The 25993-nt window shown below is 34.3% G+C and overlaps 1 protein-coding gene across 1 annotated transcript; it reads right to left on the bottom strand.

The window, feature by feature from the left end:
- Positions 1-1765: 1765 nt before the first annotated feature.
- LOC117914519 (dihydroxy-acid dehydratase, chloroplastic) lies at positions 1766-20764 on the bottom strand. Its single transcript, XM_034829870.1, has 14 exons — positions 20080-20764; positions 18541-18612; positions 11492-11539; positions 8301-8455; positions 8018-8212; positions 7830-7941; positions 7538-7607; positions 7358-7416; positions 7155-7278; positions 6947-7017; positions 4807-4908; positions 4489-4569; positions 2159-2317; positions 1766-2057 (listed from the first exon to the last, which is right to left on the bottom strand). The coding sequence occupies exons 1-14, from the start codon at positions 20611-20613 to the stop codon at positions 2007-2009; spliced, it is 1833 nt and encodes a 610-aa protein (XP_034685761.1). The 5' UTR covers positions 20614-20764; the 3' UTR covers positions 1766-2006.
- Positions 20765-25993: the final 5229 nt, after the last annotated feature.

Raw genomic sequence — 25993 nt, 5'->3', positions numbered from 1 at the left:
ATTTGAAATCAAGATTATTTAAAATATTATAGTTGTTTATTTATTTATTAGATTATTAATTATTATAGGTGAGTATATTTTTATATTAAAAACTAATTTATTTTAATAAATAATTACACATGATGTTAAAATAAAATTTTAATAAAGAAAATGAAATCATTAATGAATAAATGAATTGTATTTTTAAAAAATAAAGTTTTTTTTTTTAAATTAAGTAGATTCTCAAAAATAGGGAAAAATATGAGAATTATTTTATAAAATTAATTAAAATCAAAGTATTAAAAAAGAGCAAAATTTAATTTATTTAATTGTAATATATAACTTAATTTAATTTGGTGAGAAGGTGAGAATGGGGCAGCTAGAGTGGGGAGGTGAAAAAGAAAATAGAAAAAAATAATAATAAAATAAAAACTAGGTGGGGGATGCCCAAAAATTGGGTTGTTCAAATGAGAATTTGCGATAGTAAAACCTTAATTTTTTAAAATTGTTTTTAAAAGCTATTACTATTTAATACCAAAACCAAAAATAGTTGTGAAAAATAATTTTTAGGAACAACCTTTAAAAACTGTTTTCGAATATTTTTTAAAATAAAAATCTATTTAACATAAATGAATTTAATTTACTTTTTACGTTTTTAAAAATAAATTTCATATGTAGTATTTTATTATAAATCAAAACAATTGAAATGTTATTTGAAAACACTTCATTTTTTGTTTTAAAGAATAAAAAATTGTTTAAAGTTTTCTAGTTATCAAATGTGCTCTTTCGTTTTATAAAATAAAAAACTATTTTTCAAAACAATTATTAAACTGACCTAAGTCTCTAAAAGTTTTTACCATGGTTTTAAAAATCGAATTAGATCGGTCGGTCCAACTACTGGCCGGTCACAGTTCCGTTCCGATTTGGTCTGGTAAATTTGGACCGAAAGTGGGTTGAATAAGAATGAAATCGGGTGAACCGAAGGTCTAACTGACGAACCAATCGAATTGATCGATTCCCTTCAAACTGGATAGTTCAACCAATTTTTTTTTACAGCATCAAAACGACGTGGTGTTGATGCTTTTGAAATAGTATACTTTTCTTCCTCCCACTCTTGCTGACCCCTTACTGCTGCCCAACACACCCTACGCCGCCCAGAGCACAAACGGGCTTTTCCCTCGTTGTTGTCGCCCCCTTGCTATTGCCCAACGCCCCCTCCCATTTTCTTTTCTAGTGGTGCCTTGTCTCCCTTCCTTTCCCGAGTTTTATTTTTATTTTTTTTTATCTCCATTATTACTTATTTTATTTTATATATGTTATTTTTTAATTTTTATGATTTTTAAAACTTGTCATTTTGATTTAAATATAAATTTAAATAATTTTTTATTTTAAAATAGTTTTTTGATTTAAAAATAAATTTTAAGATTTCTAATTTTCTATTAAAATTCTGATTTTAATTTTAAAATTTTAATTTCAAACTAGTTTTGTGATTTTCATATAATTTTCAAATAATATATAAATTATATTATTTTTATTTTTATAATTATTTTTAATTTTAATAATATACAAATTATATATTTATTACATCACCGATTCGACCCTGATTTGATCGTCGATCCAATCAATGAACGAACCGATAACTTTTTTAGTTTAATGACCAATACAATTATGAAAACATTGGTTTCTACATTTTGATATTTTATAGAGAATTTAATATTATTTTCTGATTTTTAAAATGGAAAATTTCTTATGTGACTTATAAGTCAACTTGGTGAAAGACCCAACAAATTGAAACTCTTGAAGCTTATTAGGAGTAGATTGAAGTTCAAAGTGACTGCACACCTAGAAAAATGTCCAATCCAAAGATTCCAAGTAATAAATAACAAAATTCATCTAAGGATCCTGAAAATGTAAATCAACTACTCTAAAGAAGCCGCAATAAGGCCTAAGGAGATACAGGAGTTGTGTGCCCATGCTCCATCAGGCATACCTCCCTCTATTAAGCATCCAGCACTGACCCCTCTTCATTATTCATCCGTCACACACCCATCTGAAGCCGATTTTACGTTCTTGATGTACTGAAAATAAATGACATTATGTCAAAGCCAAGCACCAAAAGGAACACATATATATGTTAAAACAGACCAGACCCCAGGCCAGGAGATGCAGAGAAGCATACCTTGTATAGAACTCCTTGGTTAGCCTTGTATGGTGGGGGACTCCATTTCTTTCTTCGCTCATTCATCTCTTCATCTGTCAGTTGGACATCCATTCTCCTTTTTTGGACATCAATCGTGATGATGTCTCCATTTTCAATGAGACCAATGGGACCACCTTCCTGAAACATTTATTTACAATACCTTGCCCTGATAAATTATTGTACTTCCATCCATACAGACGCCTATGCATAAATTATAATCCTAGTTGTGAAGAACAGGTTTTGTTGTAGGCAAAGTAACGAAACTACAAGCTTCAGTTTCTTCCTCTGCAACTTCTCTCCCTCGAGAGACATTTGACTCTTTTTTTAATAAGAGGGAAGGCACCCCCAAAACCCTTTTTATTTTTTATTTTTATTTTGATAGATAAAATATCAATTGTATTGACGGCACCTAAAAAAGACACAAAAGTATATATCATACATACAAGGACGCCTTACTTGGAGCCCAAAATCACTCCATAAAGTCCATCATCAATAAGGAACAATATCCTATAAAAACTCTACCCTTTCCAACAAATATATGTGTACATATATGAAAGATTGTTTAATTGCTTTGTCAACTTTTTGAATATTCCCAAAAGCTCTCCTATTTCTCTTCTTCCAAACAGTTTAAGGTAAGTACAAAGGAGCAACTTTTCAATCTTTTTCCTTCCTTTTTCAAGGACCCATGCTAACTCAGAAAAGCACACCTCAATGAAGAATACGTCACCTACTTAACTCCAGGAAGGGCATAAATCAGCTATCACAAAGTAACTGCTTTCGAGCAGCATGGTCAACTGTTTCTTCTTCTTTGCACAAGAAGCATCTGTTCGGGAACCTGCAACCCTTATTTTTGAACTAATTCAAAGAGAGTATCATGCCCCACATTGCTTCACATGCAAAAAAATTAACCTTCAATGGTAACTAAGAATTTCAAACTATGCCTAAAGGAAATATCTCCACCCTTCTATACGATTAGTGGTAGAATGACTTAACCGAGAAATTGCCGCTCTTCGTGTTCAGCCAAGCCAAATTGTCTTCCATGTCCTTCCTAATGGTCTGCTCATACAACCTCCTAAAGAAGACTTTCATCCCTCTAAATCCCAATTATGAAACTGTCTTATAAACGTAGGGTTCCAACTATCCATCCTGCACCTTAACTATCTATATATCTTTAGCAAAGGCTATTGTGAGAGCTCTAGAAAAGACTCCCTCAATGAAGTGTCACCACACCACCTATCCTTCCAAAATTTCACCATGCATCCACTTCCCACCTTGACGCTGGTTCTACACCTTAAGGCTTCCTAGCCCCTCCCAATTGCTTTCTACACTCCCACTCCTTAACCTTCCCTCAATCCTCTAGAGCATCATCACCCCTCTTTTCTCCTCTTATTTCCTAACAATCACCTGTTTCCAAAGAGGATACCATTCAATCACAAATCTCCATAACCATTTTCCAAGGAGAGCGCTATTAAGAGTGAGCAAGTTTCTTGTATCTAGACTCCCACTCCTCTTATCCATACTAACTATAGACCAATTCATCAAATACGATCCTCTATACAAGGCCCCTCCTCTCAAAGAAAATTGCTATAGATCTTTTCCAGTCTAATGCTCACCCTTTTCAAGATGACAAATTAAGACATGAAGTAAGTTGACAAGCTAGACAAAATACCTTTAATCAAAGTTAGTCTTTCTCCTTTTGATAAGAATTATCCTTTCCACATAGCAAGCCTTTTCAAATCTTTCCTCCACCTTGTCCCAAACCTGAGAAGACCCAAAAGGGGTTCCCAACGAAAGGCCCAATCAAGTGCTAGGGAGATTGCCCACTCTAAAACCCCAAACTCCAATCAACTCCTCCATATTAGAGAGGCCCCCAACAAAAATCGACTCACTCTTCTCCAGATTGATCTTTAATTTTGATATTGCCTCAAGAAACATGTACATCCAACTCATATACTATATGTGCTCCTTCCGAGAATTACAAACAATAAGAGTGTCATCAACAAATAACATGTGAGAGACCTCCACCGCCACACCTCTTCCCCTAACTATCAAGTGGTATATTTAAGAACCAATATTGTTGTATCTACACTGTTATAATATTCTCAATATGCAAGTCTGATAGATGGTGTCAAGAGTAATTTGGACCATTTCTTATGAGGTATTACTATATACCTAAATTGTTTTATTGGTAAAGAATCCCAAGTTAGTGTATGTCACAGCCAAAGTGAACAAAAGTTTTACTATTGTAACAATAAAGAATTGCAATCAAAGAGTGAAAATAAAACTGGATGAAGGAAAAGAAAATGTACATGTGCTTCAGGACATATGTGGCCAACAACATATCCATGTGAACCTCCTGAAAACCTACCATCAGTCAACAAAGCAACATCCTGCCACATAAGGAATAAAATTCCATAAGTAACATTACATCAAATGAAACAAAGGTACTCAGTGTTAAGCAGGTTCGTAAAATATGTCTAAGAGAACATACCAAGTACCAACATCAAAACTCTTACCGATAAAATTGTTCAAGGAGAAAAAGAGTCAAGCAACTAAGTAACCACTTCCATATGATCACAAGAAAAAGTTATTCATTAGGAATGTGTCTTACAATTGATGATCTATACCTTCCCAAGACCTGCTCCCATTATTGCGCTTGTTGGAGTCAACATTTCGGGCATTCCTGGGCCCCCCTTGGGTCCCTCTCCTCTAATAATAACTACTTTCCCCTGAAAGTATAACAGAAAAGCAAAAAATTAGATATCCCATTTTGATAAATCAATTATACACCATCCTATCAGTGAGACACATAAAATAGAAAAAATATGACTTTTCCATTGAGTCCACAAATTACCCTAGTTACTGAAATCCATAGCAACATCTACAATTTAATGATGGCATAATCCAGGGAGAAATCTCTGGGACTGAGATAGGCAAAAGGACTTGAACTTTCTGAATATAGAAAATTAGAGTTTTGGAAATGGAGTCCCTCAAGTGAGTGCATGGAAAATGGCACTATGAACTACTGGAATCATGAGAACTTGACAGAAAGAATCAAAGCGTTTTATTGTTGTATATCTATTGAATCATCAATTTTCCTAAAAGCTTAAAATTACATCATTTGGGTTCACAATTTATATCATCCACTCTAGCACCCTCCCTCACATGTAGCCTCCTTTGGGCTTACACATGTACTTAGTAAATTGAGGAAATAAAATAAACTCTTTTAGGCTTTATAAATTGAGTAAATAAATATGTGGTGAGGTTCAAATACATCCCCTCCTGTCAAAAGAGGCTTTGATACCATGTTAGATAACCAATTTTCTTAAAAACTTAAGCTTGTAAGATTTTAGCTCATAATGTATGTCATACTCTCCAACACCATCCCTCATGTACACCTCCTGCAACTTGAACCCAGGACCTAGTTTTGATACCACTTATTAGGAAGACTTAGCCATCTCCTTTGAAAACATATCAAGATCAAGGACTTAGTCATCTCATTTGAAAACCGATTGGCTATCAGTAAGGTCAAGCAAATCCTTTTTATATGGTTCAATGTCTCACTCCTAGGGTTTAGCCATTCAGAGGCTCACAGTGAGGGGCTTGACCATCCCACACAGCGTACCCATCTCAGAGCCTTAACTCATCCCGAGGCTTATAGCAGTGCCTAATCATCTTTGGCCTTTACACACTCACCCCAAGGTCATTTTTCAACTATCATTTTCCTCGGGAGCAGCACTGTTGCATATATAACAATCCATCCTGAAACATGTAGCTCCTGCAACTCAAACCCATGACCTAGCTCTACTACTATATTAAATTATTAATTTTCTTGAAAACTTAAGCTTGTAGGATTTAGGCACACAATGTACTATCGTACACTCAAACAATATCACTTGAAACTGAGCAGCAATTAGCACATCTGTTGGTGAGACATGACATCTGTGACAAGGAAAATTGGTTTAAGGAAGCTTGGCAAAGCCATTTTTAGTTAAGCACTACAAGAGAAAGCATCTATTATATCCAGGGAAAATTTAAAATTAATATGTAAAAAAAAAAGAAACAAATGAAAATGTGGCCTTAAACCAAAATCATCAAATGAAATGAAGAGATCTTGAGGGCCAGGCTTAACCTTAGTAAAGTTGACTTTGAATACAGAAGTTTGACACAGAACAGCCACAGTTTAGTCTTTTGCACCAAATAAAAACCTCTCAAAAATAAGCCCAGTACAAAATTGTCTAATAAACGCCAAATACAAAATATTTGTAGGCTTTTTTTATGCAAGAGATCAAGTTGGATAAGCTACACATTTGACATATAAGAAACCATGATCCATAGCTTCTACTCATATTTGCAAACAACAGGTCATTTCTGAGCTATCAATTCTTAATTATAATAAATTGAATATATCATTCTTCAATTATTGTTGACTCCTTGTTTAGAAGAAAACAATCCTGAGAGTTCTAGATCAGAAATATAAAGGGGGCTGTTAGTTTCTGTACCAAATAATCTAAAAATCATAGACACCCCATAACAGAGACAAAATCTGTGCTGCTTTTTAAGACATTGCAACATACAAGAATGAACAAGATCTAAGGCAAGGACATGCCTCTATTTAAAAACATTTCCAAATTAGGGAGCCAGTCCTCATTTGATTTCTTATCTGCAGATGATGTTAATAACTTGGAGACCCTTAAAACTCTGGAGCCAGACTCCCATTTTTCAAACGATTAGTTCTAAAAACGCCACATTGACCAGTACACATACCTTAAAGCTCATAGGATTCTCTGCTATAGCTGCAATCATAGCTTCCTCACCTTCAAAGACAAGTGCAGGACCTGGTGAACAAGTCTTTGAACAATCATCTCTTTGTTACAGTGCATAAAATTTTAAGCTATAAAACTACAAGGAGTCGAGCAACTTCCAGTATGATTCAGGAAATTATAATAACACAAAATAGCACATAGAACAGAACCAGAGAAATATAGCCCTTCTTTTCCAGTAATTTTTGCAACAGAACCCGCTGGTGCAAGATTTCCATATAAAGTTTGGAGGTGTCCAGTCTTCTTTATGGGGTTTGCCAACGGTCTTATTATTTGCTGGAAGAAAAAAGACAGTAAACAATGAGAAACATGCGTATGTTCATTTTATATCTAAACAGTGAAATGTGCATTTCACCTGATCTCTGGGCAAAGAAGGAAAAAGTTCTGCATTTTCAGCCAATGTCTTCCCAGTAACTAGAGAGAAAATTTTAGTATGTCAATAAAGTAATGCCACAAGATAATATAACCTGCCTCCAATATTTTGTTTTGGTATCGACTAACAGGAATGTGAAAATTGTTCTTAAAATCAACATACCTGTTATACAATCCCCATCTAAAAACCCATTTTCCAAAAGGAAGCGAATGATTGCCGGTGTTCCTCCGATCTATTATTATAGGAACAATTTATGAGTTCATCAAGAAGACAGGTTGAGCTTGATAAACATCTCATGTCATGTATGAGCAAACAGAAAAAGATTGTCATGCCTCAAACAATGCCATGCGAGATGTTATATAGAACTCAGAAACAGGCTGGGACAACATATTTAATTTAAGAAAGAAGGAAAACAAAGAGAAACAAAAAGGGAAACAAAAGAAATCATTGAAACCTTGTGTATGTCCTCCATGACGTATTTGCCACTGGGCTTAAGATCAGCAAGGAATGGAACCTCATCACTTACTTTCTGAAAATCATCAAGAGTTAACTGCAGACCAACAGACCTGCCAAGAATCTTATCATGAGCAATTCTGAGCGATGCAAATCATACCCAGGGGAACTTTCTCACCACACTCTTACCTTGCAATGGCAATTAAATGTAATACAGCATTGGTAGATCCACCCAATGCCATGACAACAACCATAGCATTCCGTAGTGACTTCATAGTGATAATATCTCGTGGTTTTAAGTCCATTTTTATCAAATCCAGAAGATATTTTCCAGCCAAATGGCACTCATGCAACTTCAATGGGTCTTCAGCCGGTGTTGAAGAGCTTTTACAAATTAAAAACAATAAAAAGGTAAAAAGTAAGAAGTGGCACCAAAAACTATGGTCTAAGTGAAAATAAAGAACATTTTTACCTGAAGGGAAGAGACATTCCCATAACTTCAATAGCAGAAGCCATCGTATTGGCTGTATACATTCCACCACAAGCTCCTGCTCCTGGGCATGAATTTCGGACAACATTCATCCTCTGTTCATCAGTTATGGACCCACTGACGAACTCTCCATAAACCTACAACAACAATTATAAGGAAACAAAATATTAATTTAATTTGGCAGATTGCAGGTATACATGTCTTGTCAAATAAGAAATCAAAATAGCAAGTTTGCCACATCTAAATAGAACTTTTTAAACAAATACTACTTAACATAAATAAATATTTCCCAACACAGTAGGTAATACTGAAAATTTTAATAAAGAAGGCCTTGAATTACTTTTAAAATCAGCAATACCAAAAACAAATCAATCAAGATCCACAAAATGTTTACCAAAAGCATGCTGTTTATATAGTAATGCACAATGAAAACTCTTCAAGAATAACAAATCTGTTTCACCATGGGACAAGTGATACTACACATACACCTCCTTCAGACCATAGCTACATCAATATCTCATAAACATCCATCATAGATTTTTCCATCAAGATTCACCAGTCAAAAATGGTGACAGATAAAAACTTTCCAAGATAATTTGCAGCATTAAGTTAAGATTAGATTGCTGACATGTTACAGCTTGAAACTTGACTTTGATATAAATTTTTGCAACTGTTATGCATGACATGTTTTAAACAAAACAAAACATAAAATAAATAATCAAGATTCACCAGTCAAAAATGGTGACAGATAAAAGATTTCCAGGATAATTTGCAGCATTAAGTTAAGATTAGATTGCTGACATGTTACAGCTTGAAACTTGACTTTGATATAAATTTTTGCAACTGTTCTGCATGACATGTTTTAAACAAAACAAAACATAAAATAAATTTTATAGATCAAATAAAATTTTGATACACAAAACTAAACTAATTTGTATTAAAGAAAAAAATAGGAATCCATGAAGATGAACAAAAAGTATGCTCATTCTTTAGGCACCTATATAGAATGATTTTAATCTTTCATTTGCTTACTTTTCAAAGAAAACCAGGGAGCCGGGAGGAAAAATCTCAAATGAAAACTCTTTTGAAAGAGTTTGTAGAAGTCATTTTTTTGGGGCTCTTTGTTTTGAGAAAGTAGGGCTGATCTATATGGGTCCTTTTGGAGGTTTTTTCTACTTCTAGTCACCATAGAGGGGTGCAGTTTGAGCCATTTGGACCTCTAGTAAAAACAATTCATTGAAAATATATGAAGTCCTCCTTTCTTGGCAACCTCATGTTATGGGCTACAATATATATATAGATGGGGTTCCCCTAAACATGATAGGTTTTATCGATTGGTTGGGGTTTTCTTGAGAGAGCTACAGTTTTTGGATTCCTTCACATTTTTTTGCTTTGCCTCTTAGAACATTTTGTATACTACCTGTGTACTTGGTTGTGCATTTTGTTTGGAGCTTTTAATATATTTTCATTTCCTATAAAAAAAATCATCAAAAATATATTAAAGGTACAAGAAGGATAAAACAAGCCTTAAAAAGAAAAGTACAAAACCAGTACTAAGAAGGAAAGCAAACTACTAACAACATTAAAAGGAATAAAAAGTTGCAATTCAACAAGGCAAGAAGTCCCATATAAGCCCATAAAAGTGGAGCACCTCATTTAGGCAACTGACCCTACTATATGGTTGGTCAAACAAGGAAACCAATTGCTTTCATTCATTGGCGATTTGTTGTGAATCCACTCTTCTTCAAGGTTCCAGCCAAGGTCATTCTTTGGTCTTCATAGTGCAATCTACTGCTTGGGGCTTGTTGGCTGTTGATAGCTGTTTTTTGCTAGATAATCTCATCTAACAATTAAGGTACTAAGTTGACCCAAAACCCTAAGTTATGAGGTTATAAGCCAACAATATAGTCAGACTGACTGTGATGCAGTCTTTTGGAATCTCTACTAAGTTTCAAACAATCTCAGATTCCTCATTTGCTTTGTGTGAACATCTTGAAAATCCACCTTGCAAATTATAACCATGAAGTTTGACAAAAATTACTTTCTTATTGCAAAACAATCAGTCTTTTGGTTAGGTGTAAAGGGAAGATCGGTTACTTGAATGGTGAAGGAACCTATTCCTAACAATTTATGGTAGGTGAGACGATGAGAACTTGACTGTCATATCATGGTTACTTTAACTAATGCAACCTCTATTAATGATAAATCTCTTATCACAGTCTACTAAGGAAAGTGGGATGCTCTTGCTTACACATACTCAAGAATGGGGAATGTCACATGAATTCTTTTCAATTGAAGAAAAAAAATTCATGAGACTACTCGAGATGATAAGTTTTTTGGTCTTTATTTCTCTATCATGAGGCAAAAGTGAGATGACTTAGAATATTGTGGCAGGACTTGCTGTACCAGGGAAACATGCTTTAAACTTCATTGGCAACATTTTCACCTGGATAAGCATAAGGGAGCAGTTGATCAGGTAATATCCAATGCCACTTGCTCATTACATTAGTTGAGAAAGCTCATCTAAGTTTTGATGGTTTTTCCACCTCATAGCCTATGGTCCTTTCTCATCAGGAGGCTTTGTAGATTGGATGCTTAAAGTAAGAACAGAGGGTTTTTTTGTACTTCATTACACACTTTGTTTAGATGCTTTATCTATCTATCTATCTTCTATCTATATATTTTTTTGATGGGAAAACTATCTATCTATCTATCTATCTATCTACCTATACATACATACATATATATATATATATATATATATATATATATATATATTCTCTTTCTGCCTATCCAAAAGAAAAAAAAAAATCAGTAGTAAAATAAGAACTATCAAAGTTAAGGCCTAACCTCCAAAAAATAATTAGTCCCTGAAGTGCTGAAGTTGGTAAATCAATTAGCCTTCCTAGAACTACATTTATGGTCCCAAATACCCCAAGAATCAGAAAGCAAGGCATAGCAAAATATCTATTTGATGATAGAAGGAAGTTATTTTATTCATCAGTCCTGTATAAGCATAAAAAAATAAAAATAAAAACCTCTGGAGAACAAAAAAGGGAAGCAAAGTAATAGAAGAAAAAATTACAAGGAGGAACCAAACCCTAAAACCAGGAGTCAGAAGCCAAAAGAATATGTGCATATATTAAAGCTTAAAACAGAAAATCACTGTGTACCTGAAAGGCAGATATTATGTCGTAAGTATGGCCTTGAAAATGACCAGGCTGCATATGAAATAATTAAAAAGAATGAATCACCGGCAGCTATAAATGCCACTATTTTTTTGACAAATATAAAGGTAAATGAATGATAATAACCAAAAAAATAAAGCATCCAACTTCAATTATGAAAGCATTAAAAATCAATCATTAGTTCATTACACAGTTTATAATAGAGAAAGACTGGAATTAGTATCATTTCTTACATCATGCCATTTCTCAAAGATGACTTCATACAACATTTCATATCTCAGTATAAAGTGGTGTGCCACATTTTCAACACATTCATCTTCAAGCCCATCCCTTTTTGTTAGTACAAAAAGGGGTGTGCCACACTACACAGGATGGTATGATTGGGATCCCAATTATAATTGTCAATCTGCCTCTAGCTTCACAATTTTCAGCAATTAAGTTAATTGGAATCAACAATTTTACAGAACTAACCTATTTTAACTTGAGAACAGTTTGTCGTAATTCGGTTGTAATTAATGATGAGACTGATCAAACTATTAATAGCGTATAATAATTAATTTAGTATGAGTTTTAGAAAGCAATTTGGAAGTGAAAAAAAAAAATTGGAAGCAAAATCATTTTCTGAAGTACAATTATTTAGGGAAATGATTATTTGCATCATTATTTTGATATTTGATTTCCTATCTATATACATTGGGTGTGCCCCCTTTTTTGGTGCCTCTTAATACAAGCTTTTGTCTATCAAAAATAAAAATTGATATTTGATTTCAGGGATAAGATATATCAAATTAAATTGTTTGGACATATATGGTAGGAAAGATAAAATTAACTACTCATAAATTGAGATATATATATGTTAATAAAGAAAAGTAATTCTCTTTTGCAGAGACTCATGACAACGACAATCTCCTAACTAATGCTTCCCTACCTACCTATGGATAGCAATAGACCATAACTACTCCAAGATCAACTTCAATAAGCATAAAGTAGCACCCTCCTCCGCATGCGCATACACTAGAAAACAGATTAAACCAATATTGGATCTAATTGCCCAAAATATTACAGATCAGACTAGGGAAAAATAAACTGAACAAATGAAAGGAAGAAAACAAGAATAGAAGTTTTGGGAGAGAATAAACCTGGTTTATTGAATTTTTAGGTGGCATAGAATGTTGCAAAACCATTTTTACAGGTGAATCTGAACTAGCCATTATGGGCTCTTTAAGGCTCAAACTGCTAGTAATAGTTGAGTTTTTTATGACCCAACACAATCAAATTAAGATCTAACTTAACAAGTTCCATAGTTATGCTTGTAATGTTCAAACTTTTATTGTCCAACAGTTAGAAACAAAAACCTGACATCAAGTCAACAGTTGAATTATTTAATACCTCTCCAAAGTCTTTTATCTTTTTAATGTGGTATACTTAAGTTTTAAAGCTTTTGAAGAGAAATTTTGAAATGGGAACTATTTGACTTAAACCTCAAATTTGAAATGGCCCCCACCAGACTCAAAACTTCATAGTTAATAGTGAATAGTAGTAGTATTAGTGCTGATAATAATAATAATAATAACAACTCCTTTTTTTTTTTTTATCTATTTGTATGTATTTATTTATCAATTTGAAATTGAAATCCCTACTTTCCAAATTTCTTTGAAGGTTTTAAACTCCATATCCTGGAATAGAATGAGAGTTTTTTTATAAATTTTAACCATATTAACTATCAAGCTATTAAGTCAAATTTCAATTTCTAATGATAGATTATAAAAGCTCAAACATAATAAGCATAAGACCTTGTTGGGTTTCACCACTAGATCATAAAAGCCCAACAATCAGGATTTAGTAAGTTCATAACGGTCAGCCCTATCTCACCTATGAAAAATAGGCTTCTACAGCATTCTAGACCATTGAAATCTAGATAAACTAAGTATTTTTCTCTCCCTATATCCCTATTCCTCTACAAGCTATAACAATTCTCTCCAGCTCTCCACTACCTTCAACTTATTTCTTCAAGTAATTACCCAAATTTTCTACACTACTTGGTATTTCTGGGCAATCACATAGGACAGGTTCATTAATTTTATCGAGAACATGCACATAGAGGAAATACTTTGTAAGCCTTTTAGGATATCTTAGAGTGGTTATTGACAACTAGTAACCACATGTAAAAAGCAATAGCAAATTCAGAACAAAATCAGTGTTAAATGATTCCCCAAAAAAAGTCAGCTTTTTTCCTTTTTCTTTGATAGGTAATAAAATTTATAGATATGGCCAAAGAGCAATATGCCAAAGTATACAAAGGAAATGGAGAATCGATAGACCACCTTTTTCTTCATTGCCCTGTTACCATTGGACTTTGGCACAAGTTGTTCAATCTAGTAGGGTTGGCTTGGGTTCCTCCAAGGAGTATTGAGGACATGTTGGTTATTGCTTTTAAAGGCTTGGGGAACTCATTAAGAGGCAAGACACTTTCGCAAATGGCTTGCCTTACTTTGTTATGGATGGTTTGGCAAGAGAGAAACAATAGGATCTTTGAGTATAAGGGGAGAACGGAAGAGACGTTATGGGACTTGATTATGTTCTTTTCCTCTCTTTGGGCCTCTTGTATTGCAGCTTTTAGAGGAGTTCCTCTAAGTGCTTTACAATTCAACTGGACTGCGGTTTGCGCTTCAAAAGTTGAGAGTGTTGGGTTTTTCTGTGTTTTTAGTTTTCTTTAGTTGGGTGCTTTCTCTTTTGTTCAGTTTTTGTTTTGTGGGAAGGACCTCTCATCCTTCTCTTGGTTTCTTCTCTTTCTCTTGTATCTCTTCTTTCTCCTATGTCTTTTCCTCTATTAATATACTTTTCTTCGTTTCTGATCAAAAAAAAAAAAAAAAAAACAACAGGCATCAAACAGCAATGCCAAGAAAGAGAGAACACAAAGAACTCTCTACCTCAGCACAAGCCCAACCAATCTACACCATTAGCCAAAGGCATTGAGCCTTTTTTATGTACAATGTAACCCCTGCTAAAAGGTTACTTGGAATGAACATTTCAGCTTTTAATCAGACTCCTCATTTTCAAATGTTATTCAATTTCTTTCCTTCCAAATCATTAAAAAATGCATAGAATAGCAGCTGTTTGTGTCTTCTTACTTTTTCTTACCACAAAAGAACCATGACAACTTAAAAGACTCACTTTGAGAGTGAAAAGGAACACTTAAACTACACTAAACAAGGAGAATAACAACCAGTAGAAAACCTTTGATTTGGCACAATAAAAGAGATTGTAATCAATTGACTCCTCCTCGTCTCTACAAAGAAAACAACTGTTCACCACTGGCCACCCTTCCCTCTGAAGTTGATTCAACATCAATACTTTTCACAATTGGCTTCCCAAGCAAAAAAAAAAAAAAAAAAAAAAGGATAAAAAACTTGCTTTGAATGGACCCATGAATTTGAAATTATGCCTGTTGGGAAGGAAATTGATATCCCTAGCTCCAAAACAAAATAGAGATATGTGACAGAAAAAACTGTGTTCTTCAAATCCATCCAAAAGACCATATCATTTTCATCCTTCTTCACCAACTCAGCTTGCAATCTTGAGAAAAAAGTCTCAAAAATACCCAACTCTCGATTCTTTAAGTGTTTAAAGAAATGCAGATTCCAATAACATCCTGCACCTATCTATTTGATAAATCCACCACCCAAGCCTCCTTAGACAAGGCTCAAACATACAAAGAAGAAAAGTATACACAAAAGGATTCCACTCCATTTATCCTTCCAAAACTTCACTCTCCTTCCATTACCCACTGCAAAGAGTGCCCTACAATTAAAGAGGTCTCACCCTTTCCTAATAGTTTTCTATAATCTAGTGTCATACCCATTTCTCACCTTGCAAGGAGAGCTTGATTAAGTGATCAATAGCTTATAATGCCTAGTTCCCCCATGTTCTTATCCATGCAAAAGACTGTAAATTTCATGAAATGTGGCCTTTTCTCCAATGTCTCACTTTCCATAGGAAATCTCTTTGAATCTTTTTTAGCCTCAACCTGACCTTCATAGGAATTCAAAACAAGGATATATGGTAGACAACAAAATAGATAAGGTGCTTCAAATCAACAAGAGCCTCCCACTTTTGAAATATATTGCCTTTACCATATCAACAATCTTTTACAAAAACTCTCTTCCAATCTTTTGAAATATATTATTACTTGTTTTATCATTTCTTAAAGTTTTTCTAATCTCCATAAGTTTTAATCGATTTTTGTCTTATCAATATTTGCATCTAATATTTCCGTAAAATCTAGTCACCAATATTTCGTTAGTTTCTAATATTTTCATCCTTGGTATACCATGAAGTTATTTGTTATTGTCTAATTTTTATATGCACACAATTTAATTGATCTTTTCTATAAAACATATTTAATTTGTTATCTTTTGTTAAAAATGAAATATTCAAAAATGTACTAATTTATATAGAAAAGAAATTTAGGAAAATCATTTTTTTCCAACAATCTAAAGTTAATATTTATTTATTAGAATACTCGTTCTAATTTCTATAAAAGAAAATTTTAGGAAAAAAAAAAAAAAATCCAATAATATAAAGTTAATTATTATTATTATTATTATTATTATTATTATTATTGATAGGTAAATAAGAATTGTTAAAAGAAAGAAAGTATACAAGTCATATACGAAGAAAAAAGGACAAAAAGGTGCGAAAACACAAAAACTTGCTACCGCACCCTATTGTGAGCTTACCCAATCCACAAAGTCTAACAATGATAAAGATCCACCCTCAATGTACAATCTAACCCAATCCCAAAATAGATACAAAAAAGAATTTTTAATTGTTTGATTCATGCTTTCAAAGTTGTCAAAAGCCCTCCTATTTCTCTCCCGCCATAAAGCCCAAAACATACACAACAAAGCAGCTTTCCAAGCCTTCTTCCTCTTTTTACCCACAAAGGACCCAACTCAAAAGGACCTCTCTAACTGAACAACTCAACAACCATTGAATGCCAAAAAGTGCAAAGATCAATTGCCACAACAAACGAGCTTTCGAACAATAGATGAGAATATGGTCACTAGTTTCTTCTTCTTCCTTGCACAAGTAACATCTATTAGGAATCCTCCAACCCCTCTTTTTGAGTTGATTCAGAGTCAAAATCTTGGCCCAAGTTGCTTCCCAAGCAAAGAAGCTAATTCTCATAAAGTTAATATTTATGTATTAGCATGCTTTTAAAAACTAATAGCTCAAAAACTTTCTTTCACTTTCAAATTAATATATAAAGCTTATGTTAAATTAACTTGCAGATCTTCTTTTATAATTAGAGAGAGAGAGAGAGAGAGAAACAAAGAAGAAAAAATAATATCATACAACCCAATCCAGTACACTCTTATAGAAGAAGTAAATTCCCTATACTTAGTCAAGGAAATAACCCCACTCAAGAAAACCAATTAACCTCCTGATTAGCTAATCTAGGTCTTCATCTCAAGTACACATCAATAGAAGTTTCTCTATGGAATCTACCTCATCAGATTATCCCCACATGCACCTCTGCCTCCACTCTTAAAGTCAGCCCAAGAAATAACTATCATTGGGTCCCCCCTTCAATGATGAGATTATCTCCCCCAAGAGTTGAACTATCTTAAAAAAGATCCTCCTTCACCTTATCTTGGATTGGTACCCCAATCTATCCAAGCATGAAAAAATAAAAAATGCATGGGATTGAAACACTAATCACACACCTGGAGGTAACAAACATGCTTTTTGACACTATGAATATCACAAAGCATGCCACCCAATCCTTGTTTTTCAATAAGAAAATGATAAATTATTCCTAAAACTCCAAATTGTTTTCAACCTATTACCAAGCAAAGAAAACTAGAACTTATCCCTATGACTCAAGAAGTCCCAAGGTATATAATAAATCACTCTGATTTTATCAATTGTTCAAAAATTATTTTCAAACTAATTCTAGAATGCAAGTTAGACTATTATCCATTCTCTTTGATGTGCACTAACATTTCCCTAACTTCAATTTTTGGAATTTCTTCAAATAATTTAGAATACCCCATAATTGATAAGTTTCAATGAGTTGTCCACAACTATGATAAATACATTTTAACCACAAAATCTCATAATCATTTTGACTTCAAAGTTTCATATGATGTTCGAGAAGTCACCACAGGACTCCATCCTTTCAACAAACTAATAACAATCATAAACTCAACCAGTAAGCTAGAGAACCTAAATGCACTACAACTTTTTCTACTTTTAGATCTATCAAATTTATTCCTTATTTCCACAATTCTACAAAATATGAAGCAAAACAGAGATGACACATAATGATTTTAATAGCAAGCTGCATAAAGAATGCTCTGTTAATTACTTAGATATTCAATTTGCTGTATTTCAAAATGGCAGGAATGTCCTATACCTTTAACTAGTATATGCAGTTTGTTTCTTAACCTCCATATTTTGTAGGTTAAAAAAAAAAAAAAACTATAGAAAACTTAAAATAATAATAATAATAATAATAATAATAATAATAACAATAACAATAATAATAATACTAATAATAATTCTTAATCTATAACAAGTTAATAATAATAATAATTCTTAATCTATAGCAAGTCAACAATAATAATAGTTCTTAATCTATAACAAGTCACTTTGTAACAATAAATTATCAATTTCATCATATTTTGGAGAAGAATCCATGCCAAAGAAAGGAGGGAAAGGAATTACAAGCTTAAGCCATATCTTCCTTGACCTAATCCTTTTGTCATCAAGATTAAGTTAAATAAATACAATAAATAAACAAATAGAGTTGAGAAATCACTGCCCCATACACAAAGATTTTATCTCAGAATGATATTTCTTTTGGAAAAGGAAAGTCTCCTAATGTGAAAAATTAACCGCAGTCTGTTCTATCAATTTATAAAAAACTAAACTAATGACAAAGTTTTGCGAGTTAAACATAGCACTTAGAAATGCAATATGAGACTTCCACTTATATAAAGAACTTTCAATAACCAAGGATATCTAACCTTGATAGCTCCACCATAAACCATAATACTAGGCCGATTGAGCCGTCCCATTGCCATTATTGTACCTGGCATCTGCAAAAATTACTAGCATCAGATTAAAATGATTTTGAATGTCACCACCTATTTTACCAAAAATAAAAGAAAAAAACAAAGAAAATGAAAGAAAGAGAGAGGAAGGGAGGGAGACATTAGTTCTCTTTTTTCCTTTCCCCTTGACAGGCGAAGGGAGGGAGATTTCCTTTTCTTTTTGATAGGTGAAGGGAGGGAAACATTAGTTGCAATATGATTTGTTAAGGCACAGATATAAAAGAAGGCAGGCCTAATTATTTGATGTTAAGGAGATGAAAGAGAGGCAATAAGTAAAGCACAACTTTTAAACACACACATACACACAAAAATTTGAAAGTCTTGGTACTGCAAAGACTCTTTAGAAAATCATGCAAACTCCCATAAAGATCAAATTTTAAGCAATAGCCTTGATCAATAAAATGAATCACCGGAGACCTCAACCATTTCAAACCACTGATAATTGCATGAATGTTTTACCCCAAAATTAGTGAAGAGGAGAAATGGAGCTCTTCAACGAGATAGTCTTAGAATATCAACCAACTCTGGCATCTGAATTTAGTATAAGTACAAAATCCTATAAACTGCCTCCTCACCAACATAAATACATCAAATAGGATTTCAACATACAAGCTTTTAAATATGATTAATTATGTTTCCATGCCAGAAAAGCTACCATCATTTTTCAACCCAAGTAGAGAGACAAAGTAGCATTTGAAACCAAGATATCAAGTTTCAGCCAGCATATGTTCTAAGATAATCAGCACTCATAAAAAAGCTACAAACTGAATAATCCCAAATCACCAGTGATAGAATAAAACATGAAAAGCACATATTTTCCAGCAATCAGAAGAATCACCAATGTCTTATAACAGTGGCATGATTAGAACGGCCCACCCAAAAGGAAAGAATAAACAAAAAGTGACCCATTCAACTGAACCATAATCATAAAATCAAAATCATAAAAACTTAGATGTGCAAAAAAAATAAAAAACAACACATGAGCTCACATTTTAAACAGAAGTTCACTGAGTAAAAGGGAAAAGTAAAAAAGCATAGAACAAAAGGTCACATTTTTGCCATAACCACAGGACACAGTTGAGGAAAGGCAAAAGCAGAAAAAATACCTGGCACTTTTGTCACAACCCCATAAATAACCAGAAGAAGCAAAAAAACAGAGACCAAGAACATACAATTTTTGTCAAAAAAACCATAATTCAACAAAGGGGATATCATTCATAAAAACCCAATAAAGATAAGGCAAAAACAAACACAGTATTGCAAATTCTTGTCATAATCATGGATACCCAGTTGAGAAAAAACAAAAAACACAGCACAATAGCTTACGTTTTTGTCACAATAATAAACATCCAGAGGAGAAAAATTCGAAGACGAAATACAAAAATCCACATTCTTCATCACAATCACAAATACCCAAAACAGAAATGGCAAAGAACCAAAAAAAAGGCTTACATTTTTGTCACAACCGGGAATAGAAATGTTTCCATCATACCACTGAGCAGACATGACCGTCTCAATACTATCAGCAATCAAATCCCTAGACTGCAAGCTATAGCACATGCCTCTCGTGCCCATTGAGATGGCATCGCTGACACCAACAGTGTTGAACCTGAACCCAACCATGCCGGCATCTCTCACCCCCTCCTTCACAGCCTCTGAAAGCTTCAACAAATGCATGTTGCAGGTGTTGCCCTCGTACCAAACCGATGATATACCGATTTGAGGCTTGTGCATGTCCTCATCCGAGAGACCCACGCCATAGAGGATGGCTTGTGAGCCGCCCTGGGACTTGGGCTCGGTGACATGAGAGCTGTACTTGTTGAGCTTGTGGGCGGTCTCTTTCACTGCGGGTGGCGGCGATTGGGCTACCTCGGTCGATGCTCGGACAGACACGAGGCGCACATGAGGGGGAATTGTGGTTCTCGTGGCCGTGATGGAACCGGTGGGAATGGCGCGAGGAGAAGGGGTTATCAGAGCTGCTTGCATGGTGGCGCCCGGGAATGATGGCGGCTGTGGTGGAGGGTTGGGATTATGAGGTTTTGGGCGGCGGCGGTTGTGGTGGTGGACAGGGTTTATGAGGTTTTGGGGATGGGGAACTGATGATGAGCGTGCCGGTGTTCACTTTGACTCTTGGGAAACCTATGTTTTGATGGGCTATTTGACAAATATGTAATTTTCTCCCAACCCAACTTTTTGAAATTTGAAAACTAGCTTTTAATGTGAAAAATTATATCTTTTTTATGCACTCTAAGTCGGTTACATTTTTTGTACCAAGATTGTTTTTTTTTTTTTTTCCTCCCATACCCACCATTCGCCTTACCCTCCCTCCCTAGTGAAATCGATCGATGTTATCACTGGTCGCCACTCACACCTCTCTCCGATCAGCAATCTCCCCCTCTCTCCCTTTCCCTTCCATCTTTCTCTCTTTTTCCTTCCCTTTCGACATCACCAAGAGAGAAGAAGGCAGTGGCAATGGTGGAGAGCTAAGGCTGGAGGAAAGAAGGCGCGACTGGTTGCCATTAATAGCAGCAACCAGCAACTCTCGCGGTCATTGACGACGACGACGGCAGCGGAAGCAAAAAAAAAATCCTCATTTGATCCCCAAGAAAATCCATCCCCCATTCGATTTCCGGGAAAATTCATCCTCGTTTGATTTCCGAGAAAATCCATGCAAAACCCCCAAGGAAAACCAAAAAAATTGTTTTTTTTTTTTTTTTTTTGTTCTTTGTGTTTTCTGGATTTGTTCTAGGGGTCTCTTTGCTTTTATGCCATTGGATTTAAATTTCACGAACCCTAAATCCACGATTTTTTAGGTTGAAAAACACAACCTTTGTCAATCGGGCGGTGAGAGGTGTGAGTGGCGGCCGGTGATGACGCCTACTGGCCGGTTTCACTGAGGAGGGAGGGAAAGACGGATGGTGGGTACGGGAGGGAAAAAAAATGGCAATCTCGGTACAAAAAATGTAGCCCGCTTAGAGTGCATAAAAAAAATATAATTTTTCACATTAAAAGCTAGTTTTCAAATTTCATAAAGTTGGGTTCCAAAAAGTATATATTTGCCAAATGGCCCCATCAAAACACAAGTTTCCCTTGATTCTTTTTTGTTTTTTCTCATGTCTTATCCGATCCCACGTCCATTTTAGATGACATGCTTCACGCTCTATGCATTTTTCTTTATAAATGTTTTGTAAAGAATAGGTGTGGTCCACGCATATTTGCACGGTTAATTAATCCTCAACCCATTATAATTGACCTAAAGTCCACAAAACATGCTAATTTGACATCGAGTCCATGAAATTTTCCTCATTTGGGTAGTATTTTATCGTGAATCCTGCGCTTACAATATGGGTGGGAGAATTGTGTTTTAAGGTAAGATAGAACTCAAAATTGACTCAACATCCATATATCACCTATAATTGATTTGAACGATAAAAAATAGTGATGGACTAAAATACCCATTTGACCTAAAATACTCATTTGACCTATCACATATTCATGTTGAAATAATGAAACTACTTGGAAGGGGATGAATAGGTAGTCCTTAAATTAATTCCTAATTAAGATTCTTATTACTAGGTTTATTCCTTAAGGTTTTGTTTGGTACACAAGAATAAAGAGTGAGAATGGACATCTCATTCAATTTCTCATCCATTCCTATGTTTGGATAACTCAAGTGACGATGAGAATGGAATAAAAAAATGATTCCCACGTTAATAAAATCTCACTTATAAGTGAGATTTCAATTTATCTCTAATAAAAGTCATTTTGATTCCATCGGTGCTAGTTCTTTTTAAAAACATTTTTCAAAATATAAAAACAAAAAATTTGTTTGGATAAATTCTTTTTAAAAATAATTATATATATATATATTTCATCCTTGTTAAGGACCTTAAGGAAAAAGCCCTCCTAGGAATCCCCTTCTTAAGCTCTATTTATCCCATGTGGGTAGATAACCAAGGTATAAGAACAAAGCTCTTTGATAAGGAAATTCTTTTTGAATTTGCTAATCCTGTTGTAAACATCACTCCTTGTGATCAAGAAATTAATCTTGTTGGAATAGATGTTCTACCTAAGATTCTAGGTACCCAACTTATTCATAATCTCATTATAAAGGATATTTTAAGCATTCCTTTATGCATTTCAAAATTTCAAATTGATATTTTGAACCAATGATTTTTAAAAGTCGTTTTCACATCTGCGAAAACAGTTAAGTATATAGTTATTAAGTATGATTTAACTAATTGAATTATTTTAAACCCTAATTTTCAAATTAAGTCTATTAAAGGAGGAAATTCCTTTCCTAATTACTCAACTCGTGAAATTTGCAAGGTTCACGAGACCATGGCCCCTAAAAAGAATACCCAAGCTCCTAACCAGAAAACCCAATCCAGTCAAGCTCCTTCTCCTCATAAAATGCTATGGAGTCAACAAGTTGAACTAGAAAAAGAAGCAAGGCTTCATTCTTCTAACCCTATGCCTAACAAGATGATGACCTTGTACTATGATCCTTCGGATCCAGCTAATCCAGTCAAGGCTACCCAATATCCAACTATTTCAGGGTCTCAGACCTTCAAGCAAGTTACTAAGGCTAATCCCTCTCAAAAGGAATTAGCATCAAGCTCTTCTTTTTCAAATAAGCAAATTGTGGTGGCTGCCAACTCCACACCCTTTTCAGCAAAATCAAGATATTGACAAAATGATTTAAATCAACCTCTTTTAGTTATTGAAAGAGAGTTTTTCTTTGAAAACCTCAAAGAGATTGCAGCAAAAGCTTTTCATGAAATTTTCATTATCCCTCTAGTGATCTTTTGAAAGCAAGAGAATTTTATGAGGCAATCCTTGTAGAAACTGGTTTTGTTAAAATTAAGCATAACGCTGATAAGTTCAACAATTTGGGTTTGACATTTTCCACCTGCCATATCTATAAGATTCTTACTATCAAGCAATGAGGTGGAAATCCCAATCTTTCAAGGGAATTCTTTGAACCATCAAAACCAAGATTTTTCAATTATTGGGATTATTTGAGAGCATGGTTCAATGCTTTTCTGATCCAGAATAAGGACTTCCATCATTCATGGATGTTCTATTTTCCATCTAAGAATCAACTTTCCTCTTTCTCATTTTGGTTCCACAGTTGGTGGACTTATTTTGGTCCGTCTATTAAGATTATTTCTAAGCCCATCTTGGATGGCTTTGAGCTATTCAATAGTTCTTTTGTTATCCCCGGAGAACTCTCGGCTTTTCCTCATTTGTTATTCTTTTTCAGTAAATTTGCCCTTACTTGGATAGTCTAGTGGGACTACATTATCATTGCAAATGAATCAACAGTCTTTCTAACTCTTGGAAGGACCTTTAAAACTAAATGGTGGGACGCTTTGAAAAATGATGCATCTATTGATGCAGTTAAGCAATACTTCCTTAAGAACCCCACACAAGCCTCAACTAGTGATGATATGTCATAATTTTTCCTCAAGAAACAATAGTTACAAGCCATGCTCGCAACAGCAAAGACCCCTCAAGATTTCTAAAAAATCCTTGAAAAAGGAAGCTCAAGTTTTTCCCAAGAAAACTCTTATGTTGAGTCTGATGATTCAACAAGCTTTCTTCCAGACAACGGTGATGACTGTGATGGTATTCTTCCTCTAATAAGAAGATCCAAGTAATCATCAGTCTTATGTCTTTCTACAGATAAGAATATTATCCAACTAAGCAGTTTCGGTACCAAAAACAGCAAACATGTGACTACACAGTCCAAAGCAACCTATTAGCCGCCCTTTCAGCCGAAAGTAAGATTGTTGGTGAAAATGTCAAAAGTGCTATAGTAGAAAGTGTCTTTACTGTTCACTTTTCACTTTTCACTATTCATGCACGAGATTACTATTCACAGCAATTAGTCAAAAAGCAAACAGTGTTTTGTCACCTGATTGGTATTGTTTAATATTCTCTTTTTAGCTATTTAAGGAGGCTTAATCCTCATTTGTAAGCATCCGTTCTTTTATCCTTTAATCTTTCATTTTTCTCATCTTTCAAGTTTATGCTCTCCTTTTTCTATTCTTTCTCTCTCAACATGTAAGCCTTCCAAGCCCCAAGCTTTCTTCAAAGCTTTCCTCCCTTCTCCCATTGTAAGATATTCATCTCCTTATGTATCTATGTTTTATGTTATACCTCCTGTAATTGATGGTTTTTAAGCTATGTAAAATTTCAAGTTTGTTTTATGTTTTCAGTTTACCTCCTATCATGGATGGTTTTAAATTTATGTAATTAAAAGTTTGTGGTTCATTCTCTTTAAATTTCTTATTATTTATCTTGTATATTTTTTAGCCTGTTGTTAGCCGGGGATAGGCGTTTGTTAGGGTTGTAAGAGGGTTGGGGTGACGTCTCATTAGGTCTGTCAATCTGCTACTATGCTCTAGATCAAAACCCTAAAATGAGTTCAATTTTCAGAACCATGTCTAGGAGATCCACTGATTCTCAAGATGCTGTCGTAAATAGTGAAGATATCAATTATCCTAAGATCCAAAATGATTTAGATGATTGGAAGTTACCCAATGTGTCTAATCAAGAAATTTATAAGAAAGGAACCTTTAAGTTTTTCATAGATTATACTATCAAAACCTCTGAAATGTCAGTGAGCTTAGAACAAGACGATCAAGTCATAAGATTGTTAGATAATGAGTCCATTAAGAAGCATAAGAAAAATGGCTATAATTTCACACACTTTGGTATGATTCAAGTAGCAACTAAGCCTTTGACAAGATTAGGTTTAAACACCTCTATTGTCATGTGTTTAAGGGATAATAGGCATCTCGATTATCGAGATTCTATTATAGGCACAGTCCAAGCTGGATTGAATGATGGCCCAGTTTATTTCCAGTGTTTCCCTAACTTCATAGTTAGACTAAGAGATGCAGACATCTTAGATTCTGTTGTCCTGCATATTAAGACCCATGGCTTTAAGATCAAACCAGGAAACAGTCCTATTTCCATCATAACCAAGTTTGCCTATAAGAGCATGAACACAAGCGTTGGATCTGGAGCATTGTGCACCAGTCCTAAAGGGGAGACTACTCTCTTTTACTCTGATATGCTAGATAAGTCAAGCTTCATAATCCCCAAGAGGATCTTGTGGAAAGATGTTGAGTTTCTAGAAAACTGGCATTTTGCTAATGTTGTTCCAACTATAGAACAAAGATCTGAAAGGATTGAACAAATTGTTCAATATCCTGATGGAAGAGGAGATTTGATTTTCTCCAATTCTTTCCGTTATTCCAATAGCCCTAGAGTTTCAGTTTATAAACCCTCTAAATCTTCAAGCTCTTCTATCCCAGTAAGAACCACTAGGGAAGAAGAAGGGCCCAGTTCAGCT

Source organism: Vitis riparia, chromosome 5, assembly GCF_004353265.1.
Source record: "Vitis riparia cultivar Riparia Gloire de Montpellier isolate 1030 chromosome 5, EGFV_Vit.rip_1.0, whole genome shotgun sequence".
Classification (NCBI taxonomy): domain Eukaryota; kingdom Viridiplantae; phylum Streptophyta; class Magnoliopsida; order Vitales; family Vitaceae; genus Vitis; species Vitis riparia.
This window is presented reverse-complemented; position numbering and strand designations above follow the sequence as displayed.